A 21,078-nucleotide genomic window follows, 5' to 3' on the forward strand; every position below is an offset into this window, starting at 1 on the left:
GGACGGGTGCTGAATTGTATTTTTGCTATGCGTGTGGAATTAACTCAGTTTTTACAAGAGCACCAACATCGTCATGCAGATTGTTTTAAAAATTCAAGGTTCATTCTCATTTTAGCGTACATGGCCGATATATTCGCAGCTCTTAATCATCTCAATCAGCAGATGCAGGGTGGGGGAGTCAACATCATCGAAGCGGAAGAAAACCTGAAGGCTTTTCAAAAAAAGCTGCCACTATGGAAACGAAGAACAAAGAATGATAACTTCGCAAACTTTCCCCTGCAGGACGACTGTGTAAGTAAGATCGAAGACGTGTCTGGAATCGGAGATATTTCTGTAACTAAGGAACTGAAGCAAGCAGTTACCACGCACTTAGATGAGCTTGCAAAGTCTCTCGACAGATACTTCCCTACAAGAGAGTCATATCCAGCATGGGTGAGACAGCCGTTTACCGTTTGACATTGAGACAGCAGATGTCAATGATGAATACCTCGACGAAATCATTGAAATTCAGCAGAGCCGGATTCAACAGCAACTCTTCAGAACAACAATGCTCTCATCGTTTTGGTGTCGACAAATGGTAAGTTATCCTACTATTGCTAGGAAAGCCCTGGAGATTTTTATACTGTTTGTTACAACATATCTTTGCGAGCAATCTTTTTCAAGGATGCTGGACATAAAAACGAAGAAAAGAAACAGACTTTGTTGTGAAAATGACATGAGAGTGGCAATTGCCAAGGTGAAGCCACGCATTTCTGAACTGGTCTCTCAAAGGCAACAGCAGAAGTCACACTGATTTGCTGTAATTATTCATTATTATTGTAGCCTGGTGAAAATTAGGTGATGGGTGTGTGTTAAAATGATAAAAATAGCATAATACAATAAGTTTATTTATTGGAATACATAAGTTTAAAAATTAAAATCATTTCAGTATGGTAGTATTAAAAAAGGTTATGTCCTTGTGAAAAGGTATGTAATTTGTTGTGAATTCATGCATTATATTGGTTTTGTTCTTTGAACTCAGTGATGTTAATACACGATTCAGTTTGTAAACCAATAAAACATATACCTATGTCTTGAATTTGAAAAAAATCGTATTTTATTTTTCAATAAAGAAGGGTTCGGTGAATGTGCATATGAAACTGGTAGGGTTCAGTACCTTCAACAAGGTTAAGAACCACTGCTCTAAACAAAATGATTTATCAGTAAATAATTCAATGAACAACGGTGAATGCAGCAAACTTGCTGTGAATAATGCTTTATTGAAATTCGGTGATCAATTCTAATAAGTTGTTTCAGGTTTCAAAGGGATTAATACTACATTATTTAAATGTAAGATTTAAAACTGTCCGTCACTTAAAACATTAATAAAAAAAACAAAAAACTTGAGGGTACAAACACTGACACACTGAAGCAAACTTCTGTAGACAAAAACACACACAGAGAACCTTACTTAATCCTCCTAAAATTGAGATTAAAATGTGCCAATTTTGCAACTTATTGTGCTATGGCTAAACCCCAGTTCACTGAGACCTAAAGAAGAGGCAAACTACATTTCTGGAGTTTCCCCTTTCAATGTTGTGAAGAGAGAATGGTCATGACAATGGGCTTTATGGAGTTTCCAAATTCCTACCACAGTACATGAGAAAAGCATTTTATTTGTTACTTCCTTTCAAGGAGTCTCAGACTTCAATCTTTCTTACCAGTAGACTGTTAATTTAAATCTCCTCCAAAAAATGTGACTCAACTGGCTTATGGTTAAGAGGAAGCTTTAAACTCAATCCCAGGATTTCTTTTAGCCAATAGTCAAGGACAATTTTTCATTTGTTTCAGGAATGACAGGCTAGAATGCTCTCTAGCAGATCCTGGTGTCCCTGTGCCCTTGAGCCTTTGCTTTGGCGTAAATGCCTACAAAGAAATTCCCCAGAAGCTTGCTCTGTTTGAGGAATTATACACACCCTCTACATTTCCATTTAGGAGTGTATACTTTCTAGCAGCCAAGGAGGCACTAATCTGATGTTCCTGCTTTGCCCTAAATGGCTTTACAAGAACAATGTCAGGCTACCCTGGTAGCAGCAGGCTATCTAGCTACATAGTGTCCTGGGGAAATATTACATGCTTCTACCCAGGCCACACCTCTTTCCTTCTCTCTCTTTCTCACTCCCTAACACAATCATCAGGACACACAACAGTCATAACATGAATAATGTCCTGTAGCATTTTTGTATCTCTCTGGAAGCTACTGTATATGCTGGTCTTCTCAATGTCCTCTACTATCCTGATGGCGCCCTTGCCCATAGCAACCTGTAATCATAGACACAACAGAACTCCTCCCAATTTAGTGGAAATAAAACAAAATCCATGCAGATTAAACAGGCAAAGACAAAACCTTACAATTCTAATAAGGCACAATGAACATTTGAGGCTCACCGCATACACAGAAGCAGATAAAAAATAAACCAAAACAACTCATTTACCCTCAAGCATAACTGTGCAAATAAACTGTCCTGATTTATCCAGTACGGTTGTTTACTTACATTAAAACACATACTGTACCTGCTCCCATCAGACCACCACCCATAACCATCGCTTAGTACCATGAAGCATCTATCAAGTAGTGGCAGTTATGATACTGATTTCAAACTATGCTAATCATCACTGACACTTAAATCTCTGTAAATCATTTGAATGTTGCATCTACATTTAAAAGAGGAATTAATACTGGCACCTGTGCTATACATATTTTTATTTTGAGGACTACAAACTAGCTTGCAAAAAGTCAAAAAAATCAAAACAAGCAACAAGTCAGCTAAATGTAGCTATAAAATACCATAAGGGCTGGTCTCTAAGAAAACAGATGTTTTAGAAAGCCTTCCCAAGTGACAGAGAAAGTCAATTAACACAACTTTTAAAATGGCAGTAACTGCATATTTTCAGAAACAAACCTGGTGTTTGCTAAACTTTTTAAATCTTGGCTAGCATACCTAATCTTTCTATTTTTTCCAAATGGAGGATGGTAGGAACTGCAAGGTGGTAATCACCCTGGAGGGAAATTTCCTGTTCAGAAAGAGTGTGCCACCAAGAGTCTTGAATGAGGCTCCCTAGATTGTTAGGAAGAAGCAGCATTATTAAGCTATAAGAGTTAAGATTTCTGCAAAGAATCCTGAGAATTGTAGTACAGTAGACCCCCGCGAAGTCGTGGTTCAGAGTTCACAGCCTCAGTCATTTGCGGATTTTTCCTTAGAACCTAACTAATAATTGTTAGTGGAAACTGCAAATATCCTCTGCAATTTTTATGGCTTTTTTCATAGCAATACTGTACTGTAGAGAGAACAGAAAGCAGCTGTAGAGAAAACCGCGACTTGGGATGGTGAAAGTAGCCAATAGAATTTGAAACTGCAACTCTCAGCAGTCCCTGCAGTGGCTTAGATTGGTCTTCTGCTGAGGTCTAAGGATGTCAGCACGGCTTTTAAAAAGGGGGCCAGTGACCAAAAGCAAAAAAAAAAAAAAAGGTTTTGTAATTTGTGTTTCAAGTTCCTGTCTGTCTGCCTTCTGTTGGGTTACCTGTATTTATTCATTTTGTCCTGGATCGTTTCGTGCGTCTGGATTGTCTGCCGTTTGTCAGTGTACATGAGGACTGTAAGTGGATTCATGACCATCCTGCAAAGAAAGGAGCCTGTCTTCACCATTTCAGGAACTACCGGTATGACTATCTTTACGTTCCCATTCAAAGTGCGGATCTCTGGACTATCTATTTTCATTATTACATTTCATCCATTGCCGTTTTTCATGATTTACTGTGTGTGTTTTGTTTGTGCTTTGTGTATTTAATGTGTAATCGCCATAAGAGGAACAGGGGTGGTATCGTTTTCTTATTTTATTTGTTTTCATTTTTACATTCTTTATTTGCTGTTTGATTACTGGTTTGCTTTGTTTTTGTCTCTCAAGGCTGGGTGCGTCCCTGGAATCTTCACCATAAAAAAAAATAAATCACCGTCTTCTCGATTGAGGCTTCTCACGCTATGCTTACTTAAAAGCCTGAGCAGCACGTGTCCTTTTTGGCTGATTGCTTTGTTTCTCTCTCCTCCCCCAGACATTCTCTGCTCCTGTTGGGGAGATGTGCTCCCCTATGATGTTTGTCTATTGTTTAATCGATAACTAACTGCATGAGACATGTTTGTTTGAAGTGTCTGAATAAAGTTCCTGTCTCTACAATCTCCTGTGTTTCTGTGCAATTCTGTGACCCAAGCTGCACTAAGACTAGCCTGCAAGCATCTGCTCTTACCTCTGTGTGCTTGCGTGCAGACAGTTTAAGCGCAGTTGGCTCAGTGATTTACATCCATGGCGTCAGTTGCACTTTGTACATATTGTTCCAGTAATTTTTTTTTAAATAGTTTTTACAGTTCATTAGCAGTATGTAAAATGATCAGTGATGCAGTACAGTAATTGTGATGCTCTTTGCATGAAAAAAAAAAAGTGTTCCATTAAAATTTCACTTTTTCTTTAATTGTGATGTTTACTTAAAGTGCAACAAAAACGTATTTGGCGTCCAGGGATGCATTAACCCAAAAGTATGTGGCAGTTTAACGGTTGCCGAAACGAGATGCCATGTCTAAGTCTTCTGGCAATGAAAACGCGCTTGCATGAATTACAGTACATATAGCGGTAACATCGGTATTTTACATTCTAGCACTGCGGGAGACATAGCAGTACAGTATACAGGTTTACCTTTATATTCTTTATTTTTAGTTAATGTATTAAGCTGAGTTTGAAATTAAATTAAAGTGTTTTGGGGGCATATTTTGGGTTTAAACTATGAAAATAGGCATTTTTTTAACCACATCCAAAATTCGTGGGTGCTCTAGGAACATAACCCCTGTGAATTTTGGGGGTGTACTGTATTTAATGTAACAGGCAGGGTGACCCAGAAGTGCTTCAGGGTAGACACCAGCAATCCTTATAAGGGCATACACCCTCAAGCAGAATAGGATGCATTACATGTAAAATTATCAAGAATGGAGCAACAACCAGTGGCCTTTATTATTTTGGAGTGTGGTGTTTTTTTCCTTTCCGTTACACTACCTTTCATATCTTTCATCCTGTATAAAATACCATCCCTAACTCATAGCTAGATTAGGCTGGGGTTTCTTTGGGTATGAGGTCTATTCTTGAGCACCACTCATTTTCACAAATGATCATAGAGTTAGACATTTAATACAGTATATCTCTGGAGATTCATATCCACTTAGTCAATCTTTACCTGAACCAGTCTCCTTCATATGCCAATGGCAAGAGATGGTTACAAAATTCCACAATAGAAGGTTATCACTCAAAGATGACCTATTCAAAAATTTACAGCAGACACTTTAGGAACTAGTTACAGGACAGCTGAATCCATTTACCATAAACAGTTAAACATGAGAAGGGTTTGTGAACACTGGGAACCCAGAATGACTCCTCCTTTCAAATCAGTAAATTTGAACTGGGAAAAACTTAAGATGCCATTCATAACAGGCAATGTAACTTGAATGCATCACTGTGGCATACTGTAGAGGAGAGTAAAAAAAATCCATGCCAAAAGGAGTGTTGGGACAATAATGTGCCAATTTTTTGATGATGATGAGGCTGTAGTACAGACAGACACAACTAATCAACAATAAGCCAATTTACTCTGCTGCTTGAGGCAGTTAGGGAAAGTGGTGTGAAAAGCTGTTGAGCAAATGGCCAAGATACCAGGTCCATTACAAAGAAATGGTTGCATACGCAACACAAAATGTTTTATCTCAGGGGCACTAAGAAGGTTTATGAATTCATAACAAGTATGTTTGTGTTTATTGGAGTTTTGTTGAAAAACTTGCTTTGATTTCACTTGTGTATTTCTTTATAGGCCAGGCTCAAAACTTTGTTTTATTATCTATTGTGTAGATGATATACACTGAATATTATTTATATGACTAACAGATTAATCATGGATCGATATTACTCTAGATAAGTTATTAACAAAGAACTTTAGAAAATAAAAATACATTACAAAAGTAAGTGAAATTACACAGGAACTTTGCAACTACAAGCATTCTAGTTCTCTAAATATCTAATGTATTTAATTAAAATACCTACCTTGCTGCCAGGTTTTGGACCTTTCTTTTTCGGTATAGTCTTCTCTATATTTGAGGTAGTTTTGACAGAAGAACTCTGAACAGAAGAGTTTCTTTGCACTGCTGCACTTGCCTTTATTAAGGCAGCAGTTTGGCTTTTGGGTCGTCGTCCCCGAACCCCTTTCCTGACCGGGAGGGCAGGTGGAAGGGTAACAGGTTTTTGCAGTGACTGCATGGAACGCCTGGTGGTCTTCAAAGGGGAAGAAACAGGCGCTGAGGCAGTCTTTGGATTATTTACTGACAGAAAAAAAAGGAAAAGAAAAAGAAAAAAAAATGAAACTACCACGTTAAAAAAGTCTTTCCAAAACTAATTAAAATACATACATTAATTCCACAAATGAACAGTTATTTAAATGAAATCCACACATAGACTTTATAAATCATTAGCACAAAATAATGTTCAGATGGCACAAAAGGAAAATACAGATAAAAGAAAACTGCTTGTAAACAGCATCTTTGTATTTGCTGATTAAGAAATGGAAACAGCAGAATGAATATCACATAAAAAAGGGGGGCTCCAGAGGCCTTCTCTTTTACACATTTTGCTTTGTTGAAGCCTTATACTACACATATACTCATTTATATTCATTTTTTACATATCAAACCATACTCAATACACCAGAATTTACACCAGAAAAGTAGATTTTACTAATAAATGCAAATGTATTAAAACACTGAAATATCACATTGACACAATTATTCAGATCCTTTGGTAAGACACTTGAAATCAGGCTCAGGTGCATCCCATTCTATTGACCATCATTGAAACGTTTGTACAACTTACTTGGAGTTCACCTGTGCATAATTCAACTGACTGCTGATGATTAGGAAAGGACCTGTCTATAAAAAGCTCCACAATTATCAGTGTGGGTCCAAGTAAAAATCAAAAATGAGGTGGAAGGAATTGCCAGCAGAGCTTAAAAACAGGATTATGTCGAGGTACAGATCTGGGAAACACAAAAAAAATTCTGCAGGTTTCCAAGAGCACAATGCCCTCCATATTTCCTAAACAGAACTAGTTTGGAACAACCATGACACTTTGTATAGCTCGCTATAAGGCCAAACTGAGCAAATGGGGTAAAAGTGCCTTGGTAAGTGAGGTGATGAAGAACTCAATGGTCAATCTGGCAAAGCTCCACAGAACCTGAGTTGAGATGGGGTAAAAAAAAAACAGGCAAAACATAAATGCTTATAAAAAGACACCCAGGGGAATCTTAGCCTATGAGAAACAGGATTCTCTGGTCTGATGAAACCAAACCTGAACTGTCTGACCTAAATTCTACACATCACACCTGGGTGAAACCAAGTAACACTATTCACATATGCAATACCATTCCAATGTTGTTGAAGGGTTGTTCTGCAGCAGCAGCTGGGACTAGGAAACTAGTTTAGGGAAAGAGAAAGTGGAACGGAGCAAAGTACAGAGATAACTTTAATGAAAACCAGCTCTAGAATGCTCTGGACCTCAGACTAGGCTGAAGGTTCACTTTCCAACAGGACACTGACCCTAAGCACAAAGTAAAAACAACACAGGAGTAGGCTTAGGGTCAAATCTGTGAATGTTCTTGAGACCAGCCAGAGCCCAGAATTGAACCCAATCAAGCATCTTAGGGGATACCTAAAAGTAGGTTTCCATTGACAGTCTCCATCCAATCTGAGCTTGAGAGGATCTGCCAAGAAAAATGGCGCGAAATCCCCAAATCTAGGTGTATGAAGCTTGTCATATTAAACAAATGAAGACTTTAGGCTGTAAGTGTTGCCAGTGTTACTTCAACAGAGTAGGAATATTTGTGTTAATGCTGTATTTCAGATTTTGGTTTTAATAATTTTGCAAAAATTCCCAATGTCTTATTTTTACTTTATCCCCTTGGGGTATTGAGTGCTATTTGACGAGGGAAAAATGAATTTAAATGATTTTAGCACGAGGCTGCAACATAAAATGTGTATACAGTATATAAAAAACAAAAACAAGGTCTGAAAACTTTCTGAAGTCACTATAAATTTGGTTCTAACCTTGTCTTTGGTTTACCTTTTAAAAAAAAAAAAAAAAAAAAAGTTTAGAAATTTAAAATAGTATTTAGAATGAAGCTAGCCAATACTTAAAATAATACAGTAATCCCTCGCTATATCGCGCTTCGCCTTTCGCGGCTTCACTCCATCGCGGATTTTATATGTAAGCATATTTAAATATATATCGCGGATTTTTCGCTGCTTCGCGGGTTTCTGCGGACAATGGGTCTTTTAATTTCTGGTACATGCTTCCTCAGTTGGTTTGCCCAGTTGATTTCATACAAGGGACGCTATTGGCAGATGGCTGAGAAGCTACCCAGCTTACTTTTCTTTCTCTCTCTCTCTCTGTCTGATCCTGACGTAGGGGGTGTGAGCACACCTAGACGATACGGACGCTCGTCTAAAAATGCTGAAAGATTATCTTCATGTTGCTACCTTCTGTGTGCAGCTTTTAAGTATGCTGCATGGTGCTTCGCATACTTAAAAGCTCAAAGGGCACGTATTGATTTTTGACTGAAAAACAAACTCTGTCTCTCTCTCTCTCTCTATCTCTCTCTCTCTCCCTGCTCCTGACGGAGGGGGTGTGAGCTGCCGCCTTCAACAGCTTTGTGCCGCGGTGCTTCGCATACTTAAAAGCAAACAGCCCTATTGATTCGTTTGCTCCTTTGAAGAGGAAGATATGTTTGCATTCTTTTAATTGTGAGACTGAACTGTCATCTCTGTCTTGTCATGGAGCACAGTTTAAACTTTTGAAAAAGAGACAAATGTTTGTTTGCAGTGTTTGAATAACGTTCCTGTCTCTCTACAACCTCCTGTGTTTCTGCGCAAATCTGTGACCCAAGCATGACAATATAAAAATAACCATATAAACATACGGTTTCTACTTCGCGGATTTTCTTATTTCGCGGGTGGCTCTGGAACGCAACCCCCGCGATGGAGGAGGGATTACTGTACTCCTAGAAATTTATAGTATACTAACCAACCCGCGGCGTAGCATACGCCGCATAATTATGTATTGATGGGTGAACACTTCCTGAACGACACAGTTGTCCAAATGGGGGTGGGTTTGTGGATACCACTGTGAATGAAAAGATGGACCTCTGGATAGAGGCCACGCTGGTGAAAGTTACTTCGTCGGTAGGGATAAGTTTCAGCACTTGTTCATTAAGTTGTAGCGAGTCTTCGTTGTTGACGCTTAATATAGCTTGCGTACTGAGTTGTTCCGGAGTCACAGTTGAGAAACACTTTTTTAATGTCTTTTAAGCACAGGGAAAAAAATTAACATGTGAAACATCTGTAATGTAATAAGGCACCGAGAAAAGTAACATTGCAATAATGCTATCTACGACCCAATCGCTGTAAACAGAAGTGAAAGCAAAATCGAGCCTGGTGCATTCTTTAACTGCTTTGTAGCGCAGCGGTAGTGTTGCTGCTTTGCAGTAAGGAGACTGTGGAAGATTTTGGGTTCGCTTCCCGGTTCCTCCCTGTGTGGAAAGTGCTTTGAATACTGAAAACACCGGTATATCAATGTAATGAAACATTATTATTCTTATGCGTCCAGCGCGCTCCCTCTCTCTCTTGAGTGCGTGCCTGAATATGTGTGTGTGTGTGTGTTGCTCACTCGCTCGCACGTGTTTCTGCAGGCATATGCCGCATAATCATTTATTGATGGCTGAACAGTTCCGGAAAGACACAGTTGTCTAAAAGTGTTGGTTTTGAGGATACAACAGTAAGTGGATGAAAAGATGGAACTCTGGAAAGAGCAACATACAACTGTCCGTGACTGAAAACTAGTTTTGGCAGATACATGCATACCTTTTTGAAAGTTTGGCCCTGTGCCATATTAATTGTCATCGCAAAGGCCAATCTAACAGGAAATTATCTTTGTGTAAAAATAAAAGGCAAATTAACCGAGACAAACAAACAGTTTTACACGCTGCATACCAACCTGCGGTGTAGTATACGCCGTATAATCACGCCGCTTTTTTAATGTTTTTTAAGCAGAGGGAAAAAAATGAACATTTGCAAAATCCGTAACGCTGCTTTCAGTAAGTACAATGCACACGCGTTTAATTTGTCAGCCACTTTTTGCCAGCCGTCTTTTCTGGTTTGGGCTGCTTTTGCAGTGTTACCGCTTGTGCATATTAAATCTTGAAATCCGTCGAGTAACTAATTAACTAACTAACACCCATCCACCCACCCACACCCACACACACACACACACACACAGCTTGTTTGAAAAAAATGCGCCCGTACTTTCATCATTTTGTTGCAGTCTATCAAAGACTTGCTGATCATGTTTTCTAGACTCAATATATACATTGGCTTTTCACTGAGCGCGGGGGCGCCCATTCATCTCGGATTACTACATCCAGCTACATGGCTGCGTTTGAAAAACTGACTTATCCAGGATGAGTTTCACCACCATTAATGATTAGAAATCTGGTTGGAACAAAACCCTGCAGCCACAGGGGTTCACCAGGGCCGAGTTTGGGAAACACTGCTGAACACAGACGAAACCGACTCAGGTGAGGAGTTGGGGCGGGCAAAGTAGTTGCAGCTATTGATTATTCAGTGTTGTTTGCCTGGGTGTCTGATCTGTTCGACAGGATCAGAAATAAAAGGAAAACAATGTGAAGGCAATGTCACAGGTGATCCTGTGGTATAGCGGGTCCACAGCTCCCCTTCAAAAGGCCATTTTTAAATAAATAATCATCGCACTCACAGCATAGCGAGAGGCGTGGAAGTGTGGCTGAAACGGTTTCTGGGTGGAGTCGTGCTGCAGGCATTTCTCCCCTGTGCAGTGTGCGAGCGAGTGAGGAGAGAGAGAAAGCATGCTCGAAGGCAATGTGTTCCTGTGGTATAGTGGGTCCATAGCTCCCCTTCAAAAGGCCATTTTTAATCAGGCGAGTGACAGTAGTGGAGTCAGGCACAGAGAAGGTCAGCTGCTGAGAGAGCGTCTCGACTGTTGCAGGGCCTGCATCGGTGAAGCAGGTGAGACGCTAATGAAAAAGAGGCACAGGGCTTATTGGTTTTTAACGACTGCTTCCTTCATTGTGTTTTAACCTCGGTTTTAAAGGATTGTTTTAAGGATCCCATGGGATACCCCTCGCAAACTGTTAGACGCTGCATACAGCGATTCACATCCGCGAGAAACATGCCTCTATGAAAAGTCAACATGGCTCAGAGGTGCATGTGGACTCTAGCACAGTCAAATATAAATGACGGCATGTTTTCCGAGGCGTCACGTCCGATTTGTTGGGCATGGCTCAGAGTTGTCGTCGTATCCAATGGTCTTAGAGTTGGTGGGCGTGGCTGTCTTGCATGCTTTCCATGGGTGTCTACTTGTCATACGGTGGGCGTGGCTGTCTTGCGTGCTTTCCATGGGTGGCTACTTGTCAGCAGTGCGTGCTTTCCATGGGTGGCTACTTGTTGGCGGCTTAGTGAATTATATATATAGTAGGTTCATAAAAATGTATGGCAGAAGTACAGCTTCTTCAAATATCAATTCAAGAGTTTTGTAATGCGTTTGCACAATGTAATAAGTACTTGTATGTTTTGTTAAAGCAGATGACAAAAATACAATTCAATGAATAAATAGTATACCAAGCAAATAACAAATGCAAATCTATATTGTATATAGTTATGTAAATATTATATATTTATACACACTGTATGTTGCAATACTTGATTTATTTTGATAGACTTTGATAGACTGTTCAGCAACTTTATAACTAATGGGTAGAAGCTATCATTGTATCTACTACTGCATATGCCAATGGTCGTGTTCAGTCTTCCAGAAGGGAGAGGTAAGAAAAGTGAGAGGAAGGCCGTGGTTTTTAATTACACTTTGTGCCTTTCTAAGGCAACAAGTATTGTCAATGCCTTGAGAAGTAGGCAGCTGGGTGCTGAAAATATTCTGTGCTGCACTCAGGACCAGATGCATTGCTTTACGATTTTGAGCGGAGTGTGCCATACCAGGATGTGATGAAGCTGGTGAGGATGGACTCTGCCATGCTCCTGGAGAAGAGCAAGAGAACAGATGGTGAAGCACTGAGCGGTCTTCAAACAGCTAAAGAAGTAGAGGCTCTGGTGAGCCTTTCTGACTAGAGCTGAACTGTACTGTGTCACTTCTCTGGGGATAGTAATTTATAGAAATTTACAGCTGCTCACCCTCTCCACAGTATCCGACACAAAGTGCAGCAAAGTCTGCCATCTTTTCCTGAGGTCTATAACCAACTCCTTGGTGTTGCTGAAATTAGGGATGAGATTATGGCCCTGGCACCACCAAGTCAGCAGGTGGACCTCTTTTCTGTAAGCCCTCCATTATTGTAGGAGATCAGCCCTATGATTGTGGTACCACCAGCTAATTTAATGATAGAGTTGCAGCAGTGTCTACTGATACAGTCAGAGTAAGAGTACACTACCCTGTGGAGTGAGTGCCTGTGTTGAGGGTCAACTTGGAGGCTGTGATCCTGCCAATCAGGATATGCTCAAGTCTGTTGGATAGGTACAAAGTCCTAAACTGAAAATGTTGGTGGTCAGCTTTTCTGTTATATTAGTATTAAATGAGGAGAAGGAATCTGTAAACAGGCATCCACTGTGAAAGGGCTGTGACAATATGCAAAATGAAGTGATCATTAAAATCTGTTTAATGTGTACCAGCACCAGTCTCTCAAAGCACTTTTGAAGTTGGCAGGGAGAACAGATTCTCTAAGTAAAACATTAAAGATGTCACTATAGACATCTGCTAATTGATTGCTAAAACACAGGCTGAAATTTCCTTCTGATCAAGCTCCTTATTGACATTGACTCAATTAAAAATTCTCCTTACATCATGAACAGAAACAAAAAAGAATGAATGATGTGGTGCTACAGGTAATCAAATGACGAGTGGCTTGTTGTCATAATCAAAACAGGCGTAAAAAAATGAAGCAGGTCTGGAAGGAAAAATAAAGATACTGAAATAGACTTTACTTTGAAGTCTGTAAACATCCTGCCAAAACTCACACTAATTGTTACACTTGCTAAACTCTCTCATGTTTACTCTCATGCTGACACGTAGCCAGTCCAATTCCTTTTCTGAGTTTGTATCTGCATTTGTTATATAGTTCCACGTCACCGCATTGTAATACATTGCTGTGCAACTTCAGTAAAATTCCTGACATTATCAGTGATACAGTTTCTCATTAGGAAATATGCAGACTGCTTTTGTTAGGCACACAGTTGTCCACACATGTTTGACCTGTTGCAATGTCTGCCTGGGACAGACTTCTAAAATGTGCATATGCATAAAAGCCTGAAATGTGTATATGCAACTTAATATAAAAGAAAACTTGATAAAAGACAACTCTGAGCCACATGTACATAATATTTTGAAGAAACTGAGGACACCCTTCACCTGGTAGAGAACTGCAACCAAACTAGCTAAATGACAACTCATGCATGTAAGAATTCATATCATCGAGCCATTTTTATAATGTACGTTGACGTGACAAACATATTAAACCTCAAAAGTCACAAATATGACATATAGACTACTTTAATTGCCCTTTAAGATGGCCAATGCTGTGTACTTGCACTGAAGAACTTACTTGGGCTTTCCTCAGTTGATATAGGCAATCTGTTGTCACGTCTCAGGATTAGAAACCAATGCAATCACTTATTGTCAATAATTGCAGAAAGTTAAATTATAAGTGTGAGTCAATTCCTGTTTAAATAAAGCTACAACTATCATGCCCTATAGCCTATTCAAAGCTTAATGGTTTGATATAATATTGCTTGTTTGGTGCTATTTGAAGACTATGCAAATGGTCAGGAAAGAAAACTTTTACTGACCTGCAGGATTTTTTTTTTGCCCATAATGTTGACTGGCTTATGAATCGATTCAGGCTCTTAGAATTTTCTTAGAAATATGTGCAGATTTGGGCCCCACAATACAAAAAGAGACTACCAGAAATTGGGATATACCAGTTCATATTTAGGTTTTAACAACAGTTGGTTTTCTGGCAACAGGTACCTACTAGGGGAATTGTTTGACAGGTCAGGAATATCTCAGCCAAGTCAATATTAATTAAGCAATACATTCAATCTGTATGGTGTACCTGCACAGGCCAACATAAAAGGGTAAATTGCAGCAGTGTCTGGTTTTCCTAATGTAATCATGACAATTCAAAGCACTCACATTACAATATGAGCAGCTGGTGAGAATGAAGCTGCCTTTGTTAACTATAAGCAGTTTCATTTTCATTAACGTAAAAATACTGTAAGCTATGATGCCAAGATAAGACTGAAACACCGTTGCTTAATGGCAAATCTCATTCCATAATTAATTTAATTTGAGACAAAGTAGCACTGGCAGATGACTTGCTGATGGTGCTATACATGATGGCTAACCTGTTTTTATGGCAACAAGCTGAACCTTCAGTTTTTCCTATCCTATACAATTTAATTATAACAGCAATCATGTCATTATATGTGCCAGGTGAGATGGGCTACCCACTCAGACATTAGTGCGCCTTATGCCTTTCCCTGACCCCACAGCGCAGAGAATAGATAGAATAATTCTGTGAGGAATGCAGCATATAACCTTGTAAATGCAGGTGGTGGTATCTAAATGCATCACTTGGGAGGTAGCCCTACTAGTCAATGAAGGTCTGCACATTGTGAATGCACATGTATGAAGTTGATTAGCACAGTCCATATGTGGTTGAATCACGGTGGCAACCAGGCAGGGTTCAAGTTGCTGTCAAGTATGCACATTTACAAATGATTGTGATTTATAAAGGGTAAATTGCATAAAAATGTGCATTTGCCAGGTTTTAAAAATTAGATTTTTTGGCACATAGATTTTTTTTTTTTTTTTTTTTGCTGTACACAAACTTTCACACTTGAATCTATGCAAAGTTTTATAAATTACACACCTGATGAGGAGTCTCTAAACAGTCCAATTTAGAACAATCAAAGCAGTCCTGTAGCTTTTCCGCATTCTTATGCCCAGCACTGAACAACTCAGGGAGGACAGTTGCTGTGGTATTTTGTTCTCACTTGGAATATATGGTGCATTAATACTATAAAGTACATACCACAAAAAACATTCAAAATAAAATAGAAAATTATATTAACACACTGGTTTGTGTCAACTTCAAATCATACTGGATGTTGAATATAACCTTAACATTATGTTAATGTTTTCTCTTTCAGCATAAAACTTGACGATGCAACCCACCATCTGCAGGGGAAGTGTATTTAAGACTGAAGCCAGGAAGCACTTCTTTACGCAAAGAGTTCTGGGAAACTGGACACACAAATGTGACTATAGTTAAAACAGAAACCTTGACAACCTTTAAGAAGTATCTGGATATCAGAACAGCTCAGCAATTACTTAATTAAAAAACCTTGATGGACAAAATAGAATCCTTTCGTTTGTCAAATTTCTTATGTTTTTAAACATAGAAATTTGTTATATACTAGTTTAATGGTAATGTACACAACAATACGACACAGTGGGTGGCTGAGCTTGCAAACATATAATACTCAATTAAAAATTACCATCTAGTCTTCCAACCAAATGGAAAAAAACTCAATGAAGTGGTCAGTCTGGCTTTGTGGTAGTGCATGCAGCAGAGCTACTCATTAAATCGTTTTACTTCTGGAAAGCAATTACAAAAATAAATTTGAATAAACATGCAATGTTGCTTATCTTTGTCACTTTCTGAACTCACATATTCTGGTACATTGTTGCAATACGGGGAAGAGTTTACCGAGTGTTTAGGTATAACGCACAACTGGATGGGAAACTAGTTCATTGTAGGACATATATTCTTAAATCAATGTTCACTACTTCAGAGAAATGAACATAACATGAATTACTTTGGGATGTGGGAGTACACCAGTATACCTTAAAAAAATATGCAAGATGCAGGGAGAATGAACTAACCCTACAGAAATAGTCAAGAGGTTTAAAATCAAAAAGCACAACGCACCAAAATTTAGATTAAACAAACTTGAAATTAGACCTCCCGAAGATAGTGTGATATTACAATTTTGATCACATAACTAATGAAGTAGAAGAAAATACAAGCTCTAAAATCTGTGCAGAGAGCAACACCTAACAGCATTCCTGGACTAAAGTGAACTGAACATCTTTAATCCACAGCAAAGACAGCTGCATGGAGACCCACTATTATTAAACTGATCCTTAAGGACTGTGTCAGCTTAACAGTGAATCACACACTTAAGAACAACAGTGAAAGTTATGGGGAAGTGCATTATTCACAAAAGCTAAATAAGTACTAATTTGCATAAAATGTTTTGGAAATCTAAAAACAAAACTACTATTTCATGAAATTGAGGAGGGAATCTTGACAAAAATATCTTGGATATTTTAAAACAATGTAGTTAAAAAAAGACAAAAAGGTTGATGAAATAAAGAGTTTCCTATTATTTGTGAGACATTTTGATTGTATAAAACATTACGTACATTTTATTTTTGTCTTCATCAAATGTTTACAAAAATGTACATGATTTTCAGGGTTTCTGTATAAGCTCATTAATTTAGCCACCTTGACTTCTTTAATTGCTTCATTTCAAACATATTATCATTATCATAAAATGCTTATTATAAATTTCAAACTGGAATGTATTTGAGTTTAGACCACAAGAACATTGCTTTAAGATCTCATATTACATCCATCCATCCATTTTCCAACCCGCTGAATCCGAACACAGGGTCACGGGGGTCTGCTGGAGCCAATCCCAGCCAACACAGGGCACAAGGCAGGAACCAATCCTGGGCAGGGTGCCAACCCACCGCAGTCTCATATTACATTGTATGCAAAATATACTTTCCTATTTAACAGCATTTTAGCATTACAAAGTTGTTAATATTTTTAAAGTTTCAACAGTACTTCATTAATTTGACCACAAAGTATATAAGTAATTTTTTTTCCAATTAAGGGCTTTATTATTCAGTAACTTTACAGCATCTTTAAATTCCAAATCAAGAAGATTAACTGACAAACCTCTTTGTAGAATAGCCTATGACAAACCATAATAGCAAATAGGGTTTTAAAGCAGGTTAAATCACATTGCGTCACTTTAACTCTTTTAGGGCGGATGTCGACTTTTGTCGACAGGAGGGGTTGAAGGCGAATGTCGACAAAAGTCGACATCCAGGGATAAAGGGCGACAATCAGCTGTTAATGGCGACAAATCTCACTGTCACGTCACAGGCATTCCCTCTGTGCTTGGAGGAATGCTAGACTAGTTGACTCGGCAAATAAACATTGCGTGTGCGTGAGTTGCGAAATGTAAACAATGGCAAGATGGCACCGACATGTGAAAAGGCAGCGAAGCAAGTGCAGAAAAGAAAACACTTGGCAGACGTTGTTTTGCGCATTACCGCGGAGTCGGACTCTTGATTTTTCAGAATCGGACTTTATTGGCAGTGATCAGGAGATCGAGCAAGAGAGTTAGAAGCAGGCATCAGCTGATCAGACACCAGCCGATGCCGAGCGAGCGGATCTGCTGCCAGTTGAGTGCCTTCGCGCAGCTGATGCATCTACGGCAAGGTTCGCATGGGATAAATACACATACATTGATCCGTTGAGAGCCGATATGGCTACCGGAGTTTACAAGACGGCATGGCTTGCTTTTGGACACGACAGATCACCAGCTACTGTACTTCAGGCTGCTCTCTCCTGATGCTGCTTTTCAGCTACTGTCAGACGAGACAAACAGGTAGGCAGAGATTTTTTTTTGAATTGCGGGCTGCGTTTGCATCGCATTCTCGTTATTCAAAGTGGAAACCCACAACGAAAGACGAGATGAAGCGCGCTGTGGCATTACAAATAGAGATGGGACAGAACTGGTGAGATAACTTCAGGGAGCATTGGTCCAAACGTGTTTTGTCCCCTGGTGGCTTAGGTACGTGCTGCTGCAAAGTTTTATTCACTTCTGTAATAAACAGAAGCAAATCCCATGGGGTGAGCCAGGCTATAATGCCATACATAAAGTTCATAAAGTTTCAGAAGATGAAAAGAGGTGACAATACGGTTTTCATGCAGGCAGAAAACTTGGTGGCAGTGGCATGGCACGATGGCAAATGGGTGACTTGTCTCTCTACAGTACACACTAACAATATATGTTAGAAAATGCAGCAACAGACAATTGAAAAATAGGCATCAAAACAACACATAGAGAATTCAGGCTCATACAACATGCAAGACAGTAACATTTGTCAAAAGTAAATATTTTTTGTTGATTTGATATGTTAAACAATTGCTTTGGGTTCTTTTTTAAAAAATGTTAGTTTTTGGAAAAATATTCAGCCCTGGGAGAAAAGAAACAAAAAAAAAATTAGCCCTAAAAGAGTTAAACAATATTATGCCTCTGGTATAAATTTACGGGTGAGATGTGTCCAACCCAACTCTCATATAATCAAGTTATCCAATTATCATGATCTGTAATTTAGTGCCATTACAAACAACTGTCATCCCTATCATGGTTAATACCTGCCTTGCTTGAAGCTACTATGATAAAGTTGACCTAGAATCTTACAATCCTGAATTAGAATGAGGGGACTTAAAAAGGGGGAAGAAATGGACAACTTTGATGTCGTTTTTCATAAGGCACTTCATATTCCCCATAATCTTGAGGAGGTTCAAAACAAAGGGAAGATGTTTAGATAATTCAAGAAAGCCTTGCTTAAAAGTTAAAACCATTTTAAAAACTTGACTGCCTAAACCAATGAAAAAAAAAAGGATTCCAGTTGTAAAAAACTTATTCAGCACCACTGCTGTATACTTATTGTCAGTGTTGGGGTAATAAATCAAAAGTGACATGTGAACTTTTTAAATTGACAAGTAACCTATAGCAAAACATACCTGCATTACTTTATTATATATAAAAAAAGGCACAGATGTGATATTATGGAATATTATTCCAACATCTGTAAAACAAATACATACATATACATATATACACATATATACACACATACACATATATATACAGTACTGTGCAAAAGTTTTAGGCACGTGTGAAAAAACGCTGTAAACAAAGAATGCTTTCAGAAATATAAATAACTAGTCTTTAAGCCCGTTATAATAACGGGCGCTAGAACAGTAGTGCATAAACATTAGTAGGAACAGTCTATATTAAATGGCAAGAGACTTTGACCTCATTCTGTTTTTCGTATTTTTCTTTCTTTCAGCCTCTCTTTTGTTGATGTTCACTTGCTGAGCTGACCGTTCTTCGTGGGCTGCCGCCGTGTATTGTGTGTGTCTAATTTTCTGTGACAGTAATACTATCTTGTACGTCCGCTGGCTTGTACTTCTGTAATATACCTTTAATTTTCTCTGGCGGTAATACAGGTGTGCGCATCGGTAATATGCCTTTAATCTCCTCTGACAGTAATACTGGCGTGTATGTGGCTGTAATATGAGTCACTGTATTGTGTATCTTTAATTTCCTCTCGCAGTAATACTGGTTTGTATTTCCGTGAAACGCCTGTAACTTTCTCAGACAGTTATATCGCGCATCGCACCGTGCCCTGCGCACTTCACCAGAAGACACACACACACACGGACACCTGGACGCACACAGGGATTTTATTAAAGAGGATGATTGTTTATTGTTATCAATTTACAAAACGCAAAGTGAGCAAACAAAATCTAAATCAAATCAATATTTGGTGTTACTACCTTTTGCCTTCAAACCAGCATCAATTCTTATAGGTACACTTGCACAAAGTCAGGGATTTTGTAGGATTATAGTCAGGTGTATGATCAACCAATTATACCAAACAGGTGCTAATGATCATCAATGTCACACGTAGGTTGGAACAGTCATTAACTGAAACAGAAACAGCTGTGTAGGAAGCTTAAAACTGGGTGAGGAACAGCCAAACTCTGCTACCAAGGTGAGGTTGTGGAAGACAGTTTTATGTCATGGCAAGATTGAGCACAGCAACAAGACACAAATTAGTTATACTGCATCAGCAAGGTCTCTCCCAGACAAAGATTTCAAAGCAGACTGGGGTTTCAAGATATGCTGTTCAAGCTCTTTTGAAGGAGCACAAAGAAACGGGCAACGTTGAGGATCGTAGACGCAGTGGTTGGCCAAGGAAGCTTAGTGCAGCAGATGAAAGACACATCAAGCTTATTACCCTTAGAAATCGGAAGATGTCCAGCAGTGCCATCAGCTCAGAACTGACAGAAACCAGTGGGACCCAGGTACACCCATCTACTGTCCGGAGAAGTTTGGCCAGAAGTGGTCTTCATGGAAGAGTTGCAGCAAAAAGCCATACCTCCGACATGGAAACAAGGCCAAGCGACTCAAGTATGCACGAAAACATAGGAACTAGGGTGCAGAAAAATGGCAGCAGATGCTCTGGACTGATGAGTCAAAATTTGAAATATTTGGCTGTAGCAGAAGGCAGTTTGTTCGTCTAAGGGCTGAAAAGCGGTACAATAATGAGTGTCTGCAGGCAACAGAGAAGCATGGTGGAGGTTCCTTGAACGTTTGGGGCTGCATTTCTGCAAATGGAGTTGGAGATTTGGTCAGGATTAATGGTGTTCTCAATGCTGATAAATACAGGCAGATACTTGTCCATCATGCAATACCATCAGGGAGGCGTATGATTGGCCCCAAATTTATTCTGCAGCAGGACAACGACCCCAAACATATAGCCAAAGTCATTAAGAACTATCTTCAGCGTAAAGAAGAACAAGAAGTCCTGGAAGTGATGGTATGGCCCCCACAGAGTGGGATTACATGAAGAGACAGAAGGATGTGAGGAAGCCTACATCCACAGAAGATCTGTGGTTAGTTCTCCAAGGTGTTTGGAACAACCTACCAGCTAAGTTCCTTCAAAAACTGTGTGCAAAGTGTACCTAGAAGAATTGATGCTGTT

General features: G+C 39.1%; 1 protein-coding gene across 6 annotated transcripts in view; it reads right to left on the reverse strand.

Annotated features, from left to right (window-relative positions):
- Window positions 1-21,078, reverse strand: part of scml2 (Scm polycomb group protein like 2) — a 245,881-nt gene that overhangs the window by 50,290 nt on the left and 174,513 nt on the right. For all 6 annotated transcript variants that reach the window (XM_051927107.1, XM_051927106.1, XM_028799818.2 and 3 more), the window contains one exon: window positions 6,115-6,389. In XM_051927107.1, coding sequence (XP_051783067.1) covers window positions 6,115-6,389 — 275 coding nt within the window. The remainder of the gene's footprint in view (window positions 1-6,114; window positions 6,390-21,078) is intronic.

The sequence above is a fragment of the Erpetoichthys calabaricus genome, chromosome 4, assembly GCF_900747795.2.
Source record: "Erpetoichthys calabaricus chromosome 4, fErpCal1.3, whole genome shotgun sequence".
NCBI classification, from domain to species: Eukaryota; Metazoa; Chordata; class Cladistia; order Polypteriformes; family Polypteridae; genus Erpetoichthys; species Erpetoichthys calabaricus.